Source organism: Nicotiana sylvestris, chromosome 4 (assembly GCF_000393655.2).
Source record: "Nicotiana sylvestris chromosome 4, ASM39365v2, whole genome shotgun sequence".
NCBI classification, from domain to species: Eukaryota; Viridiplantae; Streptophyta; class Magnoliopsida; order Solanales; family Solanaceae; genus Nicotiana; species Nicotiana sylvestris.
This window is the reverse complement of record NC_091060.1, coordinates 1443303-1465767: the sequence shown is the minus strand read 5'-3', so window position 1 is coordinate 1465767 and position 22465 is coordinate 1443303. Positions and strand designations below refer to the sequence as shown.

Sequence of the window (22465 nt, the reverse complement as noted above, 5' to 3'; positions counted from 1 at the left end):
TATCTAGTCTCTGGTTATTGTACTTTTTCACAGGGTTTTATAGCCTGTTTGGCCAAGTTCATTTTTGGCCAAGAGTGCTTTTTTTATTGTTGGGCCAAAAGCACTTTTGGCCTCAATTTGAGGTGTTTGGCCAAGCTTCTGGAAGGAAAAAAAAGGTGCTTTTGAGGAGAAGCAGAAGCAGTTTTGGAGAAGCAGAAAAAAATAGTTTCTCTCCAAAAACACTTTTTTGAGAGTATTTTTGAGAAAAATTACACTTAGAAGCAGTTTTTTAAAGCTTGACCAAACACTAATTGCTGCTCAGAAGTGCTTTTCAAACTAATTAGTCAAACACAAACTGCTCCTCACCAAAAGTACTTTTGAGAAAAACATTTTTGAAAAAAAACACTTCTCAAAATAAGCTGATTTTTGCAGTTTGGCCAAACGGGTTAGTCTAGTGTTAAGTGATGTATGAGTTAGTCGCATGTCGGAGATTTGAACCTTGCTACAGACAAAAGCTTGATATTTAAAACTAGTTCGCTTCTAAAGTTTAAATAAAATGTAGAAATAGCTCATTTATCTATAGTTATATCTTTTTAATTTGTTTGATAAATTTGTTATGACATATTCACTTTGATTGATATTGTAGCACTTTTTACACCTATATGGGTACGACGTACCATTTATAAATCAGAAACATATCCCATTATCTGACCTGATTTCTCATGCTTTTATTAAGGTTTTACTAGTGAAATATAAAATTTTATGATACAAACTATTTTTATTTACATGATTGAAAATTGGCTAGCTCACTTTAATCGTAATCACTACTTTTATTAATGAAGGTATAGTATATCCATAGTTAGACACATCTATCATTGGAGCATATAGATAACTTAGAACTTTTAGGGCTTGTTTGGTACGAAGGATAAAAGATAATTAATCTCGGGATTAAATTTGAGATGAGTTTATTCCACGTTTAGTTGAGATAAAATTTTGGTATAATAATTATCCCGGGATTATAGTGTTATTTTTATCCATATTAGAAGGAGGGATAACAATTTTGAGATAACTAATCCCGAGATAATTAATCATAAGACAACTTGTTTCCCAACCAAACGACCACTTACACGTCTAGTTGTATTTACACCCTAATGCATAATACTTTATGTTATAAAATCTTTTTTTCTTCGAATAATGTTATTTGGGACATGTAACCCTTATATCATGATTCATGGTTAATGAATCCATAGTTAACACCAAGGATTGTGGTTGTGTGATTCCTGCACTTTTAATTAAGGGTCTCGAGTTTAAACTCGAGCCTTATAAATTAAAAAAAATATCTTGATAGGAGTGCTTCTCTATTTAATAGTCCTTACGTGGGTCGAACTCGAATTAGTTAGAGCATAAAGTGATACCAGAATTAAACACCTAATGAAAAATAAAAAAAAAGAAGAATCATTATTAGCTTAATTATTATTAATGATTTAATTATTGAAAAAGAAAAGCTCCTTTCCTCCATCACAACAAACACTGAGGCAGAGAAAGAAAGAGCTCGGATATTAAAAGAGTGGTCACTATAGCGCACGTTAACCAAAGTTAACTCTCTATGGCGCACATTAGCATATACCAATGTCTTCACCACCTCCTCTTCTCTCTTCTTTCTCGTTACACCCATCACCTTTCTCCTTATCCCTCGTTTTCTCCTTTAGGGTTAGGGTTCTCTCTTCTCTTATTCTCCTTTACTATTAGTATTACAATTACAAATTCCTCTCTTCAAATTTTTCTTTTTCCGCTATTTTTATTTATTGTACCGAATGCTTGTCCGCGCTGTTGTTTTTTCAGCTCAAACAACATAATTCATGGACCCAAAGAGGCGATATTCCTACTCGAATCTCTTCAATCTTGAGGTACCTTTTATGGGTTTTGCTCTACTCTCAGAAGGGTGTCTTGTGGTACTAAAATCTCGGTAGTTTGAGTTAGGATAAGTTTGTGGTAAATTGGGAATTTGATGGTTAATTCTTCGAGAAAGTTATGTTTTTGCCTTTTTCATAGTGATTGTTTTTTTAGATATAATATGAAGTGGGCTTTGTTCGGTTCTCAAAAGGGTGTCTTGTGATATTAAAATCTTCATTGTTAATGTTAGCATGATTTTGTTACAAATTAGGGATTTGATGGCTAAATTTGCTAGAGATTTTGTTTTTGTTGCATGTTTGTAGGTATCTCTTTTGGGTTTTGCTCTACTCTTAAAAGGGTGTCTGTGATGTTAAAATCTTGGTAGTTAGTTTAGAATAATTTTGTAATGAAACTAGGGATTTGATTGTTAATACTTCATTAAAGTTCAGTTTTTTTGCATGTTTGGAGTGATTTTTCATTTAATATGAACTGGGTTTTTGTTGGAATTTCATTTGGTGTGTGGAGCTTGTGAATTTATATGGGTTTTGTTCTATGCTCAAAATGGCGTCTTGCTAAAATTCTGGCAATTAGTGTTTTTTGAGGTATCCTTTGTGGGTTTTGCTCTACTCTCAATAGGGTGTCTTGTGATATAAAAATCTTAATTGTTAGTGTTAGGATAACCTTTTTTACAAATAAGGGATTTGATTGTTAAAACTTCTAGAAGTTTATATTTTTGGCTAGTTTGTAGTGCTTTTTGAGGTATCTTTTATGGGCTTTGCTCTATTCTCAAAAAGGTGTCTTCTGATATTTAAGTCTTGGTAGTTTGTGTTAGGATAATTTTGTTACAAATTAGGGATTTGATGGTTAGTTTTTTCGAGAAGGTTTAGTTTTTTCTTTTGCATGTTTGTAGTGATTTATGATTTATGCGAGGTTTTGTTCCATTCTCAAAATGGTGTCTTGTGATATTAAAATCTTGCTAGTTAGTGTTAGGATAATTTTGTCACAAATTAGGGTATGGTTAAGTCTTGAAGAGTGTTTTTTCTTGCATGTTTGGAGTGATATTTTATCTATACCTCAAGATTGAAGAGATTCGATGGTTAATTCTTCATGAAAGTTTAGTTTTTTGCTTGTTTGTAGTGATTTTCAATTTAATTTGAACTGGGTTTCTCTTGGAATTTCAGTTGGGTTCTCAAAATAGTGTCTTGCTTTATTAAAATCCAAATAGCTACTTTTTGTCCCGTTTAATCGTTTAAGCCCAAGGAAAGGAAAATGTTACTTTCGGATCAGGAATAATAAATAAAATGGAAACAAGATAAAATCTTATATCAAAACGACTTCTGGCAGCGAATTGAAAGCTAAGTAGTGGGAATTCTAAAGATTCCCCGGGGGAAAAATAGAGATGTCTCCTATGTTACCCATAATATGTGGAAGTATCGACGTAATTTCATAGAGTCATTCGGTCTGCTCCACGACTAAGTATACCCATTCAGACTCGCTTTTGTTCAATTATAAAAAAAAAGCACTTTGATGAAGATTTATAGCATTAAAATCCTGGTAATTAGTATTACTGTTGGGACATTGTGTGGGGGATTTCTTTTGGTGTATTCTTCGAGAAAATCTATTTATATTTGCTTGTTTCTAGATATTTTTAATTTGTTTGAGCTGGGTTTTTCTTCGAATTTCAGTTGGGTGTGCGGAAGTTCTTAATTTAGTTAAAGTGTGGATCTTATTTTACTCCCTTTAATTTTTTTTTTTTTTTGGATAGTCATTGATTAACTTCCAGCTGCCCCAACTGGATGATGATTTTGATCATCACGGGAATAGTAGTCAGGATGAGAGCAGAGGTAGCCCAGGTAGACATTCTTTCTTGACATTGTTTTTTTTTCTTTTCTTTTAAATTGAATTCTTTATTATTTGGGTCGATGAGTATGACCAATTAGGACTAAAATTGTGTACTTATAAAAAAATTATGTCCGATTAGGACTAAATTTGTGACTGATAACACATTCTTTTCACTAAGAATCAGTTATTACTAATATTGGTCCAAAAGAAAGAAATCTTTGAGTTAGCAAATGCACACTCTTTATCCTATTATAATGCAAATTTGACTTTCTTTAGGTAATGAAAGTTAAGCTAATGCAGTGTTGTAATAATCAGCCACATCTTATGTTGGTTGATAGGTGGAGCACCCAGGAACCGGAGTAATGGTATAATGTCTGGTAGGGAGTTGAAGAAAAAGAGGCGGACTTCATATAGTAGTGATGAAGACGGGGATGGGGACAGAGGTTATAATACCCATATTTCAGAGGAAAGGTATAGAGCAATGCTGGGAGAACACGTTCAAAAGTATAAGAGGAGGCTTGGTAATTCCTCAGCAAGCCCTGCGGCTACTCGTAATGGGGTGCCTGCGATGAGAAGTGGTGGAGGATCAAGAGACCAGAAATCAACAAATGATCATAGAGGAGCACTCAGACTTGACTCTGCATCAGAATTTTTTAACAATAGCACTCAGAAGTTAGGGAACCATATTCAGTCTGATTTTCCAGGACCATATGGTGGTGATAGGTTTGTCTCTCTGCTTTCGCCTAATCTTTTGAAATGAATGCTAATATGTTTACCCAAGTTGTTTTTTATTTTTTATTTTAAGCCTCCAAAAGGTAAAGTGTGTCACCTCATTTTTCGAATTTTTGCAGATCTATTTATGAACCTGCTTTCTTGGATCTCGGGGAGGACATCACATACAGGATCCCTCCACCCTATGAAAAGCTGGCAACATTATTGAATTTGCCAACCATGTCAGATATTCAAGTTAATGAAATTTACCTCAAGGGTACACTTGATTTGGAGACTTTGGCTGCAATGATGGCTTCTGATAAGAGACTTGGGCCCAAACGTCAAGCAGGTATGAGTGATCCCAAACCCCAATTTGAATCTCTTCAGGCACGGTTGCGAGCCCAGCCAGCTAATAGTGCCGGTCAGAAATTCAGTCTGCAAGTCAGCGAAGCTGCATTAGAGGCTTCTTCCATCCCTGAGGGGGCTGCAGGAGGTATACGGCGTTCTATATTGTCAGAGGGTGGTGTCTTACAGGTTTATTATGTGAAAGTGTTAGAGAAAGGAGACACCTATGAGGTCAGTAATTCTCTTTAACATTGCAGTTCAGTTTTTGTTTATCTCATAGCTATATGGGCATCAGTCATGTTGCTTACATATGAGTGGTCATTTGGAGCTGCAGATTATTGAGCGTAGTCTACCCAAAAAGCCAAAACTGAAGAAGGATCCTTCTGTGATTGAGAAGGAAGAAATGGATAAGATTGGAAAATATTGGATAAACCTTGTCAGGAAAGAAATCCCAAAACATCATAAGATATTCATCAATTTCCACAGGAAGCAATTGACTGATGCCAAGAGGTTTTCAGAAACTTGTCAGAGAGAGGTAGGCGCGTCCTGGATCTTGTTGAACAAATTTGTGTGCGATTCTGCAAATTTCCATGCTAGTTATCTTTTGGACGTTCTTACTTGAGTGGTGGGTTCCCTTTTTCAGGTAAAAATGAAAGTTAGCAGATCACTTAAGGTGATGAGAGGTGCTGCAATTCGTACAAGGAAACTTGCTAGGGACATGCTCGTGTTTTGGAAGAGAGTTGACAAGGAGATGGTACTTAAATTCTACCTTTTTGACATTATTTCATAGTGAACTTTTTGCTATTATGGTATGTATGAGAAGTTGCTATTCGAGAGCAACCTGAGCAGCCGGAGAGGAGGGAGCGAGGAAAAGTCAGCCATGGTTACCTGCATTCTTTTTTCAAGTATGGTTAGCTGCATTCTTAATTAGCAAAGATGCAGCTCTCTGTTTTGATGGTTTTCAGACTATTACCACATTGTATGTTCATCTTAGCCTGTACTATCCTGAAGAAGTAGTGAAAGGTGATAAAGATATATTCACCTATTCTGGCTCTCTAGTTCTGTCCCTATTTTATATGATAACGACATATTAAATTGATGATATTGTTGCCGTAAGAGTTTCTTTTCAGCCAATATTTTTTTGGGTTATATGTTGGTTTACCTACTAAAGCTTTGCAATGGAGTATTGATACACTTATGAGAAAAGAAAGTGTACATTTATCAGGATTAAGGACTTATAAAGATGCATGTCCTTAGTCGTGTTTCCTCTAGAAGATTGAATATGCTAAAAGAACATACTTCTTCACGAGTTTCTGCTGTTGACTGTTTGACAAGAGGACTTCCTAAGATGTAAAATTTTTAATGTTGCAGGCAGAAGTAAGGAAAAGGGAGGAAAAAGAAGCTGCAGAAGCTTTGAAGCGTGAACAGGAGCTTCGTGAAGCAAAGAGACAACAACAGAGGCTCAACTTTCTGCTATCTCAAACTGAACTTTACAGCCATTTCATGCAAAATAAATCAACTTTATCCTCTGAGGCTGTGACTTTAGGTGATGAAATGACAAATGACCAAGAAATGTTGTTAAGTTCCAGTGAAGCTAGACCTGGAGAGGAAGAGGATCCTGAAGAGGCTGAGCTGAGAAAAGAGGCCTTGAAAGCTGCACAGGATGCAGTTTCAAAGCAGAAAATGATGACAAGTGCATTTGATAGTGAATGTCTGAAGCTGCGGCAAGCTGCTGAAATTGAACCCTCCCAGCAAGATGCCGCAGCCGCTAACATAGACTTATTGCATCCGTGAGTTTTTAAGCTCCTCTGAGATATCGTCTTTCTTCTTTTGCTGAGAGATTGTAGTGGCACAAATTTTGTTGCTCCACTCTCTGACTGTACTGACTCACTGTGTTTCGGTGTACCTTTAGGTCAACCATGCCTGTGGCATCAACAGTACAGACACCAGACATATTCAAGGGTACTCTTAAAGAGTATCAATTGAAAGGCCTCCAGTGGCTTGTAAATTGTTACGAGCAGGTAAGTTGTCATTTTCCTGAAAGTTGATCTTTTTGCTCAACCTCTATGGAGATTTTGCTTGGCTGGCTTATAACATTCAACTTTATCTGTCAGGGTTTAAATGGCATTCTTGCTGATGAGATGGGTCTTGGCAAAACTATCCAGGCCATGGCTTTCTTGGCTCATTTGGCAGAAGTAAGCGATCTAGTTGTTCATGTTTTATTTATCAACTGTCTTGTAGTAAATTATCATATCAAAAATCTTTCTGGCTGAGAAGTCCAGTAACTTGGCTTCATTGAGCTCTGCAGGACAAGAATATATGGGGTCCCTTTTTAGTTGTTGCTCCTGCATCAGTCTTGAACAACTGGGCTGATGAAATTGGTCGTTTCTGCCCTGATCTAAAAACTCTTCCATATTGGGGAGGGTTACAAGAGCGAATGGTACTTCGGAAGAATATTAACCCAAAACGTCTATATCGACGGTAATTTCATTTGGCTTTGGTTATTACTATACATAATACAGGAGTAATGGACTTGCCTACACTTTTGGTTCTTTCATGTCTCCCTCATTTCTTGAATTTGCTTTCTCTTTTTAGATGAGACAGTATCATTATGGCATCAAGTAGATGCAAATAGTACAAAAGATAGTAAATTCAAAAGTGTGTTTGTTAGCTCCATATGCTGGAGTTCTTGGGAAGTTAGTAGGTCCATCAGGAAAAATCTGGAAAGTGATTCCCTGCCTGTATTTTTTGGTGTATCTGGACAGAAAGGAATTGAAGATGTTTTGATGGAATATCAACTCCTAATCACACTCTCAAGGCTAATTGTCTTTCATTTTTATATAGCTGGAGTAATCTCTTTCCTGTAAACTCCACTGATAAGTTTTTGGATGAGGCAATATCATTAATGGCATCAAGTAGATCCATCTATTACCAAATCCCATTTTCCTTAGCATTGTGATGAGGAATTGCCAGTTGAGTTGATCAAAGGCCTTCTCTATGTCCAACTTACATAGGATGCCTGATTCCCCTCTCTTCAGTTTCCAGTCAAGAACTTCGTTGGCAATTAAGGCTGCATCTGCGATTTGCCTGCCTTTGATGAAGGCATTTTGATGTCCAGAAATAAGTTTCCTAATCACTTTTTTCAATCTTTCAGCCAGTAACTTTGCAGCTATTTTAAAGACACTTCGGCTGATTGGTCTATAATCCTTTAGCTGAATTTGCTATTCTTTTCTTTGTTCATTGACATTCTTGCTTGGTAAGGCACTTTTAATTTGATGATGAATATTGATGAGGCAAATATTGCTTCATAAAACTGAGCTGCTTATTGCTTGAAGCATCAAAGTCAATCATAGGTTAGATGATGGTTTTTGCACCTAGGAATATAGCAGTATGACAAGTATTGCAAAGAAAGGGTGGGAAGGTTTGGGGGATGGGGAGGTGGAGGGTATCAAATAAATGTCAAGAAGTCTTGAGTTAATTAAAATTTTTAATCGAAGTTGTTAATCAGAATAATGAGCAACTGCTTAACACGGGGAGGCTTTAGATCCCAATTTTGTAAAAATCGAATGGAATTTTTGGTGAACCAAGCTTATCTCGGTATTGATGGCCCAATGCAGTTGGTAATGAAGTTGATAATTGTATCTGAATTATAAAAAGCATTTCTTGTGCAGTGCAACCTCAATTGTTAGCATTTTGTTCCTCTTCTTGGTTATTTAACCAGACTTTGATTTCAGGGATGCTGGATTCCATATTCTCATTACCAGTTATCAACTGCTAGTCTCTGATGAGAAATACTTCAGACGTGTCAAATGGCAATACATGGTGCTGGATGAAGCTCAGGCAATCAAAAGCGCAAACAGGTCTGTGGTCCAGCCTTGAAAACCTTGTCCTACTGTTTGGTTTAACCGCATTAATAAGATCATTTACTGGAATGTGGTGGAAGCTAAAGCGTCTAAGCAATCCCTTGTTGAGTACCAGGACCCTTGCTTTCTAGTTGCTAGCAAACTTATTCAAAGTATTATTCTCGTTGGAAAGCTCACTAGCTACTGGGAACAACAACATATCACTTTGATTTCTTTGTAAAGCCAAAACATGCTGAACTCTACCTTCAATTATCTGAAAAACTTCTGGTCTGAGCTCAGAGCTGGTTTGCTAAAACTTGCACAATAAACGATTCTTTTTGTTGTATATGGAGTCTTGTGGTAATGCTTCATGCTGAAGAAAATCATATACAACAGCTTTGCGTTTTCTCTTTCGCTCATATGATTCAGTGTCCGTATCATGTGACTGCACAGGTTATAAGTTGATCAACTTTTAATAAGACCTGAGTTGAATGTGTAATCATTACCTTGCAAAAGAATATAAGAACATAACTATACCTTAACTAACCAAAATTACAAGCTCGGAAGCAGATATGCACATGCTATGGAACTACTGTCATTAGACCATAATAATATTTTTTGGATTACTTTAGGTTCTTTTTGTCTTGTCTTCTTGTTTGCTAGTTTTAGAAATCTTACTGCTTGGAATTGACTTAATGAGTTTCAATTGCTTTCCATGCCTGTGGATATACAAATATTTTGTTTTTCCATCTATAATATTGGAGCATAGATACAAGAGCTGTTTTCAGGTACTCTTTTATTGATTAGCCGTGTCAAATAAGCATTAGTAAGAATCAACAGGGGATGAAAATGATGACAAGAACCTCAAATACTGATTTAACTTTCATTTCTCAAATGCCACAATTTAAAACACTGGCACATTTATTTATTCATTTAAGTCTGTGCATCCATGTATCCACAATTTAAAACACTGGCACATTTATTTATTCATTTAAGTCTGTGCATCCATGTATCTTGTTGCACCTGTTGAATAATCTGAATACGGCAACAAGTTGTTAATCATAACTTCTCACTCTCATTCGATCTTGTTGTGCTCTGGTTAACAGTATACGATGGAAAACATTGTTGAGTTTCAATTGTCGAAACCGTTTGCTTCTGACTGGTACTCCAGTTCAAAATAACATGGCTGAGCTCTGGGCGCTCCTCCACTTTATTATGCCTACTTTATTTGATAGCCACGAACAATTCAACGAATGGTTTTCAAAAGGGTATGTATGTTTCAGTATAAGGTGTTTCTTGCTTTAATGTATCAGTTGTCCATCCTGGTGATAATTCTTTGTGCTTTCTGATCAGAATTGAGAACCACGCAGAGCATGGTGGGACATTGAACGAGCACCAGCTCAGCCGGCTGGTGAGGGATCTTTGCTTTGTAGTTGTTTATGACAATCCAATATCCTAAGATACAGCTGCCTTATGACCTACAACAATTCAATTTCTTTCTGAGGAATGTTTCCTGTCATTTTGACTTGACTAAAAATGGACATATAGTACACATTGTCATCTTTTATATTTTAGTTTGTCAAGAACACTCCATGAACTCCTTTTTAAGTTTCTTTTATTTGCATATTCTCATCTTGTATATTTCTGGTGTCAAGAACATCGCTCTAGTATTTAGTTAGAAGAAACATCCTTGTTATGTGGTTATTGTTGCTATTCATGGATGTCAATCTTATCTGGAATTTTTTGGATGGTAATTCATCAAATCCTGTCATAATATCTCCATCTTTCTTCTCTCTGTTAATCTGAATAATATTAGTATATTTTCTTAGGTAAAGTCTAATATCTTCTTAGGTAACTAGACTTTCCATCTTGATGCATTTCTTCTTTCTGAATCTTCTGAACAGCATGCCATTTTAAAACCCTTCATGCTGCGACGGGTTAAAAAGGATGTGGTTTCTGAGTTGACTGGGAAAACTGAAATCACAGTGCACTGTAAGTTGAGTTCTCGCCAGCAGGCATTTTATCGAGCAATAAAAGACAAGATATCCCTTGCTGAGTTGTTTGATAGCAGCCGTGGGCATCTCAATGAGAAGAAAATTCTAAACCTGATGAATATTGTTATCCAGCTAAGGAAGGTGATCAATCTCTTTCTTTACTGCTCTTTCGTGTTGCATCACCTGATAATTTTATAGTGGTTCCATAGTAGTGTTATTTTTTCCAAAGTTTTTTCACCAAGTGCTTTTATTTCTCTTGTTGGAAAATGCCAGGTGTGCAACCATCCAGAGCTGTTTGAGAGAAATGAAGGAACTTCTTATTTCTATTTTGGAGAGGTTCCAAACTCACTTCTACCTCCTCCCTTCGGGGAGCTGGAGGATGTATTCTATTCTGGCGGTCGAAGTGCTGTTACATACCAGGTACTCCTTAGATCACTTTATGCTTCTTGTTTGGTATTATTATTGTTTATATGTACACAGAAAGCTGTCTGATTCAATGCAGTCATTTAATGGCATAGTGCATAGACAGCCCCTTGAACTTGTCAAAAATTTTCATTTATACACCTCGAGTGTGACCTATTGAACACTTAACCTATGTGCTAAATGTACCTATTGAACACAATACTAACAGTCTCCAGGCACGTGAATCTCAAACGCAGATGACATGGAGATTAAACAAATGAGACGATGAAAAGTGGAATTGAGACCAAATAATAATCCAAAAAAAGGGAACTATCCTAGCTGGATTGTTTACCGCAATAAAAAAACCTTTCAGATTGCTACAAACTCCCCCCGGTCACTCTTCATCCACCATCATGCCGACACTACTGTTCCTACTTCACCGTCGTTCTACCACCTGGAACCAAACTCCTGCGGCATCAACTTCCTTGTTGAGAGAGCTGCTTGGAACACTATTTTCTGCAGATAATTTGATAAGACATCAGCTGGTGTTTTTTATGTGAAGGAGTGGTGAAGATGGTTAATCATTACTCATTTCTCTGTAACATACCAACACAGCTATGGACTTTTTGAGATTCTCTTTGGTGCTAACAATACAATGTCTAGGACTGTTTTTTTTTTTTGATGAAGTAAGGTGTTCCATTAAAAAGCATCAAGAAGATGCATAGTCTAAGACTGTTGTTTAACTCTTCAATGCTGGAAGGGGAAGGGCAGAGGTTAAAATGTAATCCCATAGGCTGTTATGCGGACAATGTGGAGAGAACCAAATCGAAGTCCATGTGATGGAATAAGAAATTACTTGATCAGATTTATGCTATTGTGCTTTTTGTACACTTCTGGATTACACTAGAGATAATGCTGGTTGGATTATGTAGATTGGAGCTTCAGTCTACAGTTCTATTTACCTCTTTCTACTCCCTATTTGCTTACTGTCAATAAAATTCACTTATCTACAGAAAATAGAAGATTATGTAGAAACTATCACAAAAGAACGTGGAGAACAAGTTATTGTTTACTCTGGAGCTCAATTTTACTAGAACATGTCAAGTAAATCCAATTTTATGAATTGAATCGGCTAGAGCCAGTTCAGCAAGATGATTCTTGCTGATATTCCTAAATATATGCATGTGGAAACGGTGAAATGTTGGCTAAGTAGGACTTCTTAATAATCAGGAAATTTCATGCTTATTGAACTTACTCTTCGTATAAATCCCTTTCAGATACCAAAGCTGGTTTACCGGGAAGCTCTCGGATCGAGCATGCTTCACTCAACTATGGCCCAAGGTGTAAGAAAAGAATTATTTGATAAGTACTTTAACATATATTCTCCGGAGAATGTTCACCGCTCGATACTGCAAGAAGTACACAAGTCAGATGTTGGCTATATACGGAGCGGAACATTTGGTTTTACTCGGTTAATTGATATGTCACCTATGGAGGTTTCATTTTCGGCAACTGGTTCTTTCTTGGAAAAATTGTTATTCTCAATTGTGAGAAGCAACCGACAATTTTCAGATGAAATTTTGGACTTGCTGATGGAGTCTGAGGATGATGATCTCTATTTTAGTCACCTTGGACGGGACAAAGTAAGAGCAGTGACACGAATGTTATTGCTTCCATCTAGGACAGGAACAGATTTATTAAGAACAAGACGTGCCACAGGTCCTGGTGATGCACCATTTGAAGCTTTGGTCATGGAACATCAGGATAGGCTTTTATCTAATGTTAATCTCTTACATTCCATATACTCCTTCATTCCTAGAACAAGAGCACCCCCTGTAAGTGGTATTACATTGTTTGCTCTTACTTTGTGCTCTCCATGCATAAGCAATTGGTTACTAACTACCAGATGTATCTTGTAGATAAATGCTCATTGCTCGGATAGAAATTTTGCTTACAAAATGCTCGAGGAACTACACCATCCATGGATTAAGAGGTTGTTGGTTGGGTTTGCACGCACATCGGAATATAATGGTCCTAGGAAGCCAGGTGTCACACACCATTTAATACAAGAGATAGACTCTGAATTACCTGTCTCACAACCTGCTCTTCAGCTTACATACAAAATATTCGGGTCATGTCCACCTGTGCAACCATTTGACCCTGCAAAGATGCTAACAGTATGTTATCTTTTCCATTGATGTATCCCTTCTCTTTTCCTTTCCTCTTTAATACATCTATGTGCCTTTAAGCACATACAGTATCTAAATATCCTATGTAATTACAGGACTCAGGGAAGCTTCAAACACTTGACATACTATTAAAGCGCTTGCGGGCAGGGAACCACCGTGTTCTTCTCTTTGCACAAATGACAAAAATGTTGGATATTATAGAGGTATTTGAATCTTTCTGCTGCTCCTTGGCGGTTTAGATTTGTCTTTTTGTAATGCTATGATGCTAGTAGCAGTGGCAGTTTCTCTGCCTATGCAACTGTATGTTTGTATTTGGTTTTAGCTTTGGAGAGTTGAAAAGAGTGTGACTCTGAGGGAAAGCAAGTTTACTGGTAGTCTCAGCCATGCTTTGGTTCATTAACCATAGCTGGTATAAATGCAAAATGCAGCTTGCATGTAAAACTTTTGTGAAGCTATTAAATTGATTGAAAATAACCATGTGTTGCTAAATTAAGCACTGCTATAATGTTTGTCATGTAGTACCTTTTCCCGTGTTTCGGTGCTTTATAGTACAGGTTCTCTTCCGCCATCAATGCGTGGGAGAGGCTTGTAGCTCATCTTGGAATAACTGTTTGATAACAGATACTTAGACCCCACCTATGCATAAACAATGAGTTCTGAGTGTCGCTTTCTTTTGACGTCGTAACGCCTACCAAGCTTAGGTTAGATTGAATCATGGAGTAGTTTCTTGCTAAGTTGCGCGTCGATTTTGGTGCCGTCCCCATCCCGATAGGAGATGGGGACGGGAGCGGGAGCGGGATACGTCCCGGATTCGGTCAACTAACTTTGGACACTTTGACCGGAGTCCATCGACAAATTTGGGAGAAAACTTGAGATTTTGATTTCTTAAAATAAAAAATAAAACAGATTTAGGAGAATGAAAGAATAATGATTATCTTGGAGAATGAAAGAGTGAATTCTATAATATACATGTAACTTTTCACAGAATATCTCTCAAAATTTACAATATTTTTATAGCTCTATTTTTTATTAGCCGAATCCCCGCACCCGTATCCGCACCCCGAATCTTAAAATTTAGATTTTGCCGAATCCGATACCCGGATCCGTCCCCGTATCGGATACCCGCACCCGAGTCCGAACAACTTAGGTTTCTTGAGCATACTATGTGAAACTAAGCATACAACAATAATAACAACATTAACAACTATGCTTTATGCTTCATAGTTCTTATCATATGAAGTTATATGAAGCTGTTGTTGAGACTCTTGTATTGGTTTCTCTATTTGCTTCTTTCGTCTTATAATGGACTCAGTTTGCAAAGACCAGAGTATGTTTTCTACTGCAACATAACCCCATGACTAGGAAAGTTTGCATTTGTAATGGATCTAAAATTGCGAGGATAAAGAAACTCTTCACTTGTGAGATTGCTAATATTTTCACCTGTTTTGCAGGACTACATGCACTACAGGAAATATAAGTACTTGAGGCTTGATGGATCTTCCACTATAATGGATAGACGAGACATGGTCAAAGATTTCCAGCATCGGTATGTTTTGAATTCGAAGGAACTTATAATCCATTTTTTTATATTTGTACTGACTAATGTTGATTTCCTCGTAGGAGCGACATTTTTGTGTTCTTGCTGAGCACAAGAGCAGGCGGCCTTGGTATCAACTTGACAGCTGCTGACACAGTCATCTTCTATGAGAGTGACTGGAATCCAACTTTAGATTTACAGGCAATGGATAGAGCTCATAGGCTAGGTCAAACTAAGGATGTAAGGTTTCCACTTCTACATTTTCTTTTTTGGACCATGAAGCTCTACTTCTAAAGATAACGATATCTTATCTTCTTTTCCTGGTCATTGCTGCTTTTAGAAGAAATCATAAAGGATGATTAAGAACTTGTTTGCATCTAAGATAATCCAGTTTAGCTAATCAGTTAGTTTATGAAGCAAAGTTCCAGTAGTCGATGCACCAGCATTTCTTTTATCAGACATTAAAATGAGCAATAAAAAAGTTCCACCTATCATTATCTTCAGAGGTCACTTTCTCTTACCTTTTCCATGTATTCGTTATTCCTTTTTTTTTTTTTTTTTCTGATTGTTGTATCCACATTCTTCCGGTGAAACAACACTATAATATTTGCAAATGGCCCCTCTCGTCATGTGATCATGTTTTCCTATGTAAAGAGATTATTTCACTTGCAGGTTACTGTTTATCGCTTAATCTGTAAAGAGACTGTTGAAGAGAAAATTCTGCAGAGAGCCAGTCAGAAGAATACCGTGCAACAGCTTGTCATGACAGGAGGACATGTTCAGGGTGACCTTTTGGCTCCAGAAGATGTCGTCTCTTTGCTGATTGATGATAAACAATTGGAGCAGAAACTGAAGGAAATTCCTCTTCAGGTGAGATATTAGAATAGTGTTCGGAATCTCCTTATGATAATTAGTTCTCCTACTTCCCTTTTATCCACCGCCCCCCCCCCCCTCCCTCCCCTCCCTTTTTTCAGCTTATTTCTTGTTTCTAGTTGAGCAATATGGCGTTGGATCATTAGCAGGCAAAAGAAAGACAAAAGAGGAAAGGTGGCACCAAAGGCATACGAATTGGTGCGGATGGTGATGCATCATTAGAAGATCTTACAAACGGTGAATCTGTTGGGAATGGGGACGACACTCTTGATCCTGGGAAAGCAAAATCAAGTAGTAAAAAGGTGATTACTTCTCAGATTCGAATATTGTTTCTGATAATGACCTTTTCACGGACTTAGGTTGTCTAGTTACTCTTTCCTGCATTTCACAGTTTGACTCCTTAAAGTTACCTCCCGGTTTATAGTTGCTGCATATAATGGCTAAGTTATACTTGTACACTCGTTTCAAAATAATTGCCTTGGCTTCTTCTTGTTGCACAATGAATAAGCTCAACTGTGTTGTAAAATTTTCAATTTGACTTGATTTATAATCTTATATGTGCAGAGGAAAGGTTCCACCGACAAGCAAACCCCAAAATCGAGGCCTCAAAAGAATCCGAAAAATCTTGAATCATTATCACCCAACTCACTGATGGAAGATGATATAGATGGCTCCCCACAAAACATTGACATGCAACAAAGGCCAAAAAGACTGAAGAGGCCAACTAAGAGCGTCAACGAGAACCTTGAACCAGCATTTACTGCCACCCCTCCTATGAACCGAGAGGGGAACCATAACTATTCTTTGTCGGATATCAGCACCAGTGGTGGGAGAGCAGGAGCTGAGGAAGAAGCATTAAGACATAATAATCTATTAGCTGGCTGATAGTATGACAAATGCATTATTATGTCTTATTTTTTGTTGAGCTATCGAGTCTTTCTTCCCTGAGGGATTCAAGTGCAGGCTTGGACAGCAGAAACCCGTTCTGCTGGAAAAACGCAGTAGCAGAATGAGGAAGTGCAGAATTGTATATTGGTTGTACAGAATATTCATAGGACTCCGAGCACGAGACTTCTTGGCTGCTATACTTGAAGCATGGTGATGTACAGTAGGCACTCATTTGTACCTTTTTTGTTAAATAGTAAAAGTTAATGTAATCAGCCAATAGTTGGCAAAATGTTCTCCTGGAGGAGATATTTTTGTTGACAATGTAATCACAAGGAATGATCTTATAGAGCCATTAAAAGAAGAATTCTTGGTGTTCATAGGGCTATAGTTGTAACCATTAGTCCGTTTGCTTCTTTAAGATGATATTGATCATCTACACATTGCTCCGATTACTTAACATTAAAAGCCAATGCTTTAACAATTTGTAACTCAAGCTACAAACGGTTGCTCCAGCATATGATTTCAGTCCCGTGACTCGAATTCGAGATTTGTAGTTAAAAGAAGCTGTTACCATTTCATAGCACCATTTAGGGTGTGTTTGGTACGAAGAAAAATATTTTTCAATTTTTTCATGTTTGGTTGACATAAATGTGTTGGAAAACATTTTCCTTATGAATTCATTTTCCTCCAATTGGAGGAAAATGTTTTCCTTATCAAGAGAAGGGAAAACATTTTCCGAAACTTCTTCTCAACCTTTCCCACCCCACCTCCTCTCTCCAATTTTTTTTTTTTTTTAAATTTCATTTTTTTTAATTTCAAATTTTTATTTTTTCGTTATTCTGCACCACCTCCATTGCCCCCACCCCCAATGCCCCCCCTCTTCCCAACACATTTTTTTTTTACTTTTTGTTATGTAATTTTAAATTTTTGTTTATTTATTTTTTCTGTACGATCGGCTTGCATCTCGTTTACGGTAATATCTAATCAGCTCATTTTCAGATCTGATCTCTTTTTAGAACTGTCTTTTCTTTTAACGTATTTTTTTTCTTCATTGATTGAGCTGCTATGAACGCCATTTTCACTGTAAGAACTAATACCTTCCACCGCAAATCTCTCTCTTTATATTTAAATCATTTTTTCCCCTTTTGTGTTCTCGTTTTATATCTTTTAGCTTCTAAAAATCTCCGATCTGCTTCATCCAAGCTCAGATCTATCTCTGTGGTAAGTTTCTAGTTCCAATTTGCTAAATCTTTTTCAACAGAGTTTTTCACTAGATTTCTTTTTCAGAATTAATTAATATTTTGAAAATATAAGCTCCGAACAACAGCTAACTTCTGTTGTCTTCTTCTGTTGCAACTAATAAAAAATGATTTTTTCTATTTAATTAGTATAATTTCGATTTGTTTTAATTTATAGAAGAATACTCATTATTTCTTAATTTATAGTAGTTATCAAGTGTTCTGGCAATATATTTCATTAGATATTTGTGTAGTTCTCTGCTTTTTCCCTACATTTCCCCTACTACTATCAGGGCTACACCAGTGGTAGCAGTGACAACCCTTTTTGGTTTTCGTGTCGTGGTATTTTCTGTGTTTTCAGGGAAATTCTCGAAGTTGTGGAGACAAGTTGGGCGCACGAGCACTAGCAAAGGAGAGCAACTAGGACGAGCGTCCGCAACGGGCGGTGGGAAGCGGTGCGTGAGTGTACAACTACATCAAGTACAACAAATCAACACAGGTTTGGTTCTCGGGAGTTGGTACCTCCCATTCTACTGTTTCCTTTTTGGTGTTAGCTAAATTGGGTTACTTTGGTTCACAATAGTTCAATCATTCAACTAGTGTACTTGTAGTCACTTGTTTCCTTCTAGTTTGATTCGTCGTTCGTTGTGCACTAGTAAGTCTTCTTGAGATTTGTCGTAGGTGTAGTGGCTACAATCTGAGATGATAGATTAAGGGCATGTCCTCGGGTGTGGCAGAGTGTGGGGCCGGGTTCAGGGTGTGGGACGGGAGGTAGGGGAGGTAGAGGGGGCAAGGGAGCCTATACGTTGAGAATCAGGTCATGGAACATAGGTTCGCTAATAAGTAAGTCTATAGAGTTGGCGAAGATACTTCAGAAGAGGAAGATTAATATAACGTGTGTCCAGGAGACTAGGTGGGTTGGATCGAGGGCGAAAAACGTGGATGAGTATAAGTTATGGTACTCTGGAGTCCTGCGGGGTAAGAATTGAGTGGGTATCCTGGTAGATAACTATCTTAGAGAGTTGGTGGTAGAGGTCAGGCAGGTGAATGATAGACTAATGACTATTAAATTGGTGGTGGGTGAGTGTACTTTAAATGTCGTTAGCGCGTACGCGCCGCAAGCAGGCTTGGATGAGGAGATTAAAAGGCGTTTTTGGGAGGGGTTGGATTACATCGTTCGTAGTATTCCGCTTTCGGAGAGGTTATTCATAGGAGGAGATTTCAATGGTCATATTGGGTCGTCTGCAGTTGGTTATACTGAGGTACATGGCGGCTTTGGTGTCGGGGAGCGGAACGGAGGGGCACTTCGTTGTTGGACTTTGCCAAGGCATTCGATCTAGTGATTGCGAACTCAAGTTTTCCGAAGCGGGATGAGCATTTGGTTACTTACAAAAGTTCGGTGGCGAAGACTCAGATTGACTATCTCCTCCTCAGGAGATGGGACAGAAGGTTGTGCGAGGATTGCAAAGTTATCCCAGGTGAGACCCTAGCAACGCAACATAGGCTTTTGGTGATGGACATTGGTATTAGGATAAGGAGGAAGAAAAGGTCAGTACGAGGCTGTCCGAGGATTAGGTGGGGCGCCTTGACTAAGGATAAAGCTCAGGAGTTGGAAGGACGGTTATCGGCAATGGGAGCTTGGAGAAGTAGTGGGGATGCAAACACTATGTGGTCGACGACGGCTGATTGTATAAGGAAGGCGACGAGAGAGGTGTTAGGGATATCTTCGGGCCGCACCGGTGGCCACAAAGGAGACTGGTGGTGGAATGCAGTTGTCCAAGATAAAGTGGAAGCGAAGAAGGCGGCGTACCTGCAGTTCGTAGGGAGCTCTGGAGAGGAGGAGAAGAGAGTGAACAGTGAGAGATATAAGGTAGCTTGGAAGGAGGCGAAGATGACAGTAATAGAGGCTAAGACGACAGCTTTTGCTCATCTATATGAGGAACTAGGGAACAAAGGAGGGGAGAAGAAGTTATTCCGACTCGCTAAGGTGAGAGAGGACGGCTCGGGATCTGGACCAAGTGAGGTGCATAAAAGATGATGACGACAAAGTTTTGATGGGGGATGACCAGATTAAGAGGAGATGACAGACCTACTTTCATAAACTTCTAAATGAAGAAGGGGATCAGGATATTGTGCTAGGTGAATTGAGAAATGCCAACAACCCCCATGAATTAAGTTATTGTAGGGACATTGAGGTCGATGAGGTCATGGAGGCAGTGCATAAGATGAGGAGGGGCAGAGCTACCGGGCCAGACGAAATTCCGATTGAACTTTGGAGGTGTGTGGGTAGAGCAGACTTGGAATGACTTACTGGGTTGCTTAATGTTATATTCAAGACTAATAAGATGTCTGAAGAGTGGAGGTGGAGTACAATGGTTCCGCTGTATAAGAATAAACGCGATGTTCAGAGCTGTAACAACTATAGGGGTATCAAATTACTGAGTCATACCATGAAAGTCTGGGAGAGAGTGGTAGAAATGAGAGTGCGAAGGATGGTGTCTGTTTCAGATAACCGGTTCGGGTTCATGCCGGGGCGATCTACCACAGAAGATATCCACCTTATTAGGAGGATGATGGAACAATACAGGGATAAGAAGAAAGATCTCCACATGGTATTTATCGATCTAGAGAAAGCGTACGACATGGTTCCTAGGGAGGTCCTATGGAGATGCCTAGAGGTTAAATGGGTCCCGGTTGACTACATTAGGGTGATTAAAGACATGTATGATGGAGCTAAGACTCGGGTTAGGACAGTAGGAGGTGACTCCGACTATTTTCCGGTTGTTAGGGGGTTGCATCAAGGGTCTGCGTTCAGCTCTTTCCTATTTGCCCTGGTGATGGATGCCATAACGCATCATATTCAAGGGGAGGTGCCATGGTGCATGCTATTTGCTGATGACATAGTCCTAATTGACGAGACACGACGTGGCGTCAACGAGAGGCTAGAGGTTTGGAGACATGCCCTTGAGTCTAAAGGTTTCAGGCTAAGCAGGACGAAGACGGAATACCTCGAGTGCAAATTTGGGGCCGAGCCGACGGAAGCAGGAGTGGAAGTGAGGCTCGACTCTCAAGTCATCCCTAAGAGGGGTAGTTTCAAGTACCTTAGGTCAGTTATTCAGGGGACCAGGGAGATTGATCGGGATGTCACACACCGTATAGGGGTGGGGTGGATGAAGTGGAGGTTAGCAACGGGAGTCTTGTGTGACAAGAAAGTGCCACCGTTACTAAAAGGTAAGTTTTATAGAGCAGTAGTTAGGCCTGCTATGTTGTATGAGGCCGAATGTTGGCCGGTTAAAAATTCACACATCCAAAAGATGAAAGTAACAGAGATGAGGATGCTGAGATGGATGTGCGGGCATACAAGGATGGACAAGATTAGGAATAAAGATATTCGAGAGAAGGTGGGCATGACCCCCATGGAGGACAAGATGCGGGAAGCGAGACTCAGATGGTTCGGGCACATTCAGAGGAGGAGCACTGATGCACCAGTGAGGAGGTGTGAGCGACTGGCTGTGGTGGGCACAAGGAGAGGTAGAGGGAGACCTAAGAAGTATTGGGGGAGGTGATCAGGCAGGACATGACACGACTTAGGATTTCTGAGGACATGGCCCTTGACAGGGAATTGTGGAGGTCGAGCATTAAGGTTGTAGGTTAGAGTGTAGTTTGTGAATATTACTACAGCGCACTAGAGTGAGACTAGCCATTTAGGAGTTAGTCTTAGGATGCTACTGATCAGCTACTGATGCAGGGCTATATCTGTTGGATATTAGTATACCTTACATCCTTTTCTCCATCCTTTTCGTATTTCCTATATTTCTTATATTGTTGTTATTTTTTTATTTTATGTTATGTATTTTATGTTATTTATTATGAGTCTATTGATAGTACTAATATATTGTCTCTTGTTGCTCTCTTGAGCCGAGAGTCTCCTGGAAACAGCCTCTCTGCCCCTCGGGGTAGGGGTAAGGTCTGCGTACATATTACCCTCCCCAGACCCCACTTGTGGGATTTCACTGGGATGTTGTTGTTATTTTTTCTGCACACAAAAAAAAATATTTTTTTATATATTTTCAGTTTTAGTTTTTTCATCTTTCGGTTTACAAGTTCAAAATTTTACAAGTTCCAAAGTTATGAGTTCGGAGGTTTATGTCTTTGAAAGTTTACGGGTTCGAAAGTTCGCGATTTTGAAAGTTTAGCGGTTCGGAAATTTATGAAATTTGTGGGTTCGAAAGTTTATGGTTTCATGTTTATTGTATCTAAATTATTTATGAATACACTTGAGAAATTATTTTTCTTAATTTGTGTACCAAACACCGGAAAATGAATAAAATTACTACTTATTTTCCAAGAAAATATTTTCTTGAAAGACATTTTCCACGGAAAACTTTTTCCGTTATACCAAACACGCCCTTAGTGGTGTTAGTTTTTACCCCCCTAGAGTCCATGTTAGATTGAAGTGATTCAAAGTGTTAAAAAATTTTAGTTGTAATAATTGCTAGAAAAAAATGTTATCCATATTTTGACAAGCTGAACATAACATTTCGCAGCAACATCATAACATAAAACTAAGGAAAATTGAATCATAATAAACGGTAAGATCGTAAAAGATCTTATTCATACTCATTAGGTTGTTGTCACTTTTGCTAACTCAAGCAGTTTCTTGAAAAACACGCTTCAGATGACTTTATGACTGAATCTTCAGTAGAGTGGATGTTCTTGGACCACACCAAAA

At 38.4% G+C, this 22465-nt stretch overlaps 2 protein-coding genes across 5 annotated transcripts; both read left to right on the top strand.

Moving 5' to 3' along the window:
- Window positions 1–1514: 1514 nt before the first annotated feature.
- On the top strand, window positions 1515–16859 carry LOC104215555 (chromatin-remodeling ATPase INO80). Of its 4 annotated transcripts, XM_009765381.2 has the most exons (24): window positions 1515–1689; window positions 1822–1886; window positions 3638–3725; window positions 4053–4437; window positions 4566–5001; window positions 5105–5305; window positions 5414–5524; window positions 6142–6560; window positions 6683–6791; window positions 6885–6965; window positions 7079–7251; window positions 8505–8630; window positions 9719–9880; window positions 9966–10023; window positions 10517–10747; window positions 10880–11026; window positions 12286–12843; window positions 12928–13185; window positions 13293–13400; window positions 14649–14743; window positions 14818–14974; window positions 15407–15604; window positions 15754–15909; window positions 16172–16859. In XM_009765381.2, the coding sequence occupies exons 2-24, from the start codon at window positions 1839–1841 to the stop codon at window positions 16490–16492; spliced, it is 4626 nt and encodes a 1541-aa protein (XP_009763683.1). In that variant the 5' UTR covers window positions 1515–1689; window positions 1822–1838; the 3' UTR covers window positions 16493–16859. The 4 variants fall into 4 exon arrangements, with proteins under 4 accessions (XP_009763683.1, XP_009763684.1, XP_009763682.1 ...); XM_009765382.2 differs by having other exon boundaries at window positions 1515–1886; window positions 15757–15909; XM_009765380.2 differs by having other exon boundaries at window positions 1515–1886.
- Window positions 16860–19246: 2387 nt separating this feature from the next.
- LOC138889102 (uncharacterized) lies at window positions 19247–19842 on the top strand. The gene is made up of 2 exons (XM_070171662.1): window positions 19247–19701; window positions 19803–19842. Exons 1-2 carry the CDS (start codon window positions 19247–19249, stop codon window positions 19840–19842), a joined length of 495 nt encoding a protein of 164 aa, XP_070027763.1.
- The last annotated feature ends 2623 nt before the right edge of the window (window positions 19843–22465 follow it).

Coding starts and splice junctions, on each gene's coding strand:
- LOC104215555 (XM_009765381.2), top strand. CDS start 1,839: ATGGACCCAAAGAGGCGATATTCCTACTCGAATCTCTTCAATCTTGAG. Junction 9,881..9,965: donor AACGAATGGTTTTCAAAAGG/GTATGTATGTTT, acceptor CTTTCTGATCAG/AATTGAGAACCACGCAGAGC. Junction 13,401..14,648: donor AAATGTTGGATATTATAGAG/GTATTTGAATCT, acceptor CCTGTTTTGCAG/GACTACATGCACTACAGGAA.
- LOC138889102 (XM_070171662.1), top strand. CDS start 19,247: ATGGACATTGGTATTAGGATAAGGAGGAAGAAAAGGTCAGTACGAGGC. Junction 19,702..19,802: donor AACAAAGGAGGGGAGAAGAA/GTTATTCCGACT, acceptor GGGGATGACCAG/ATTAAGAGGAGATGACAGAC.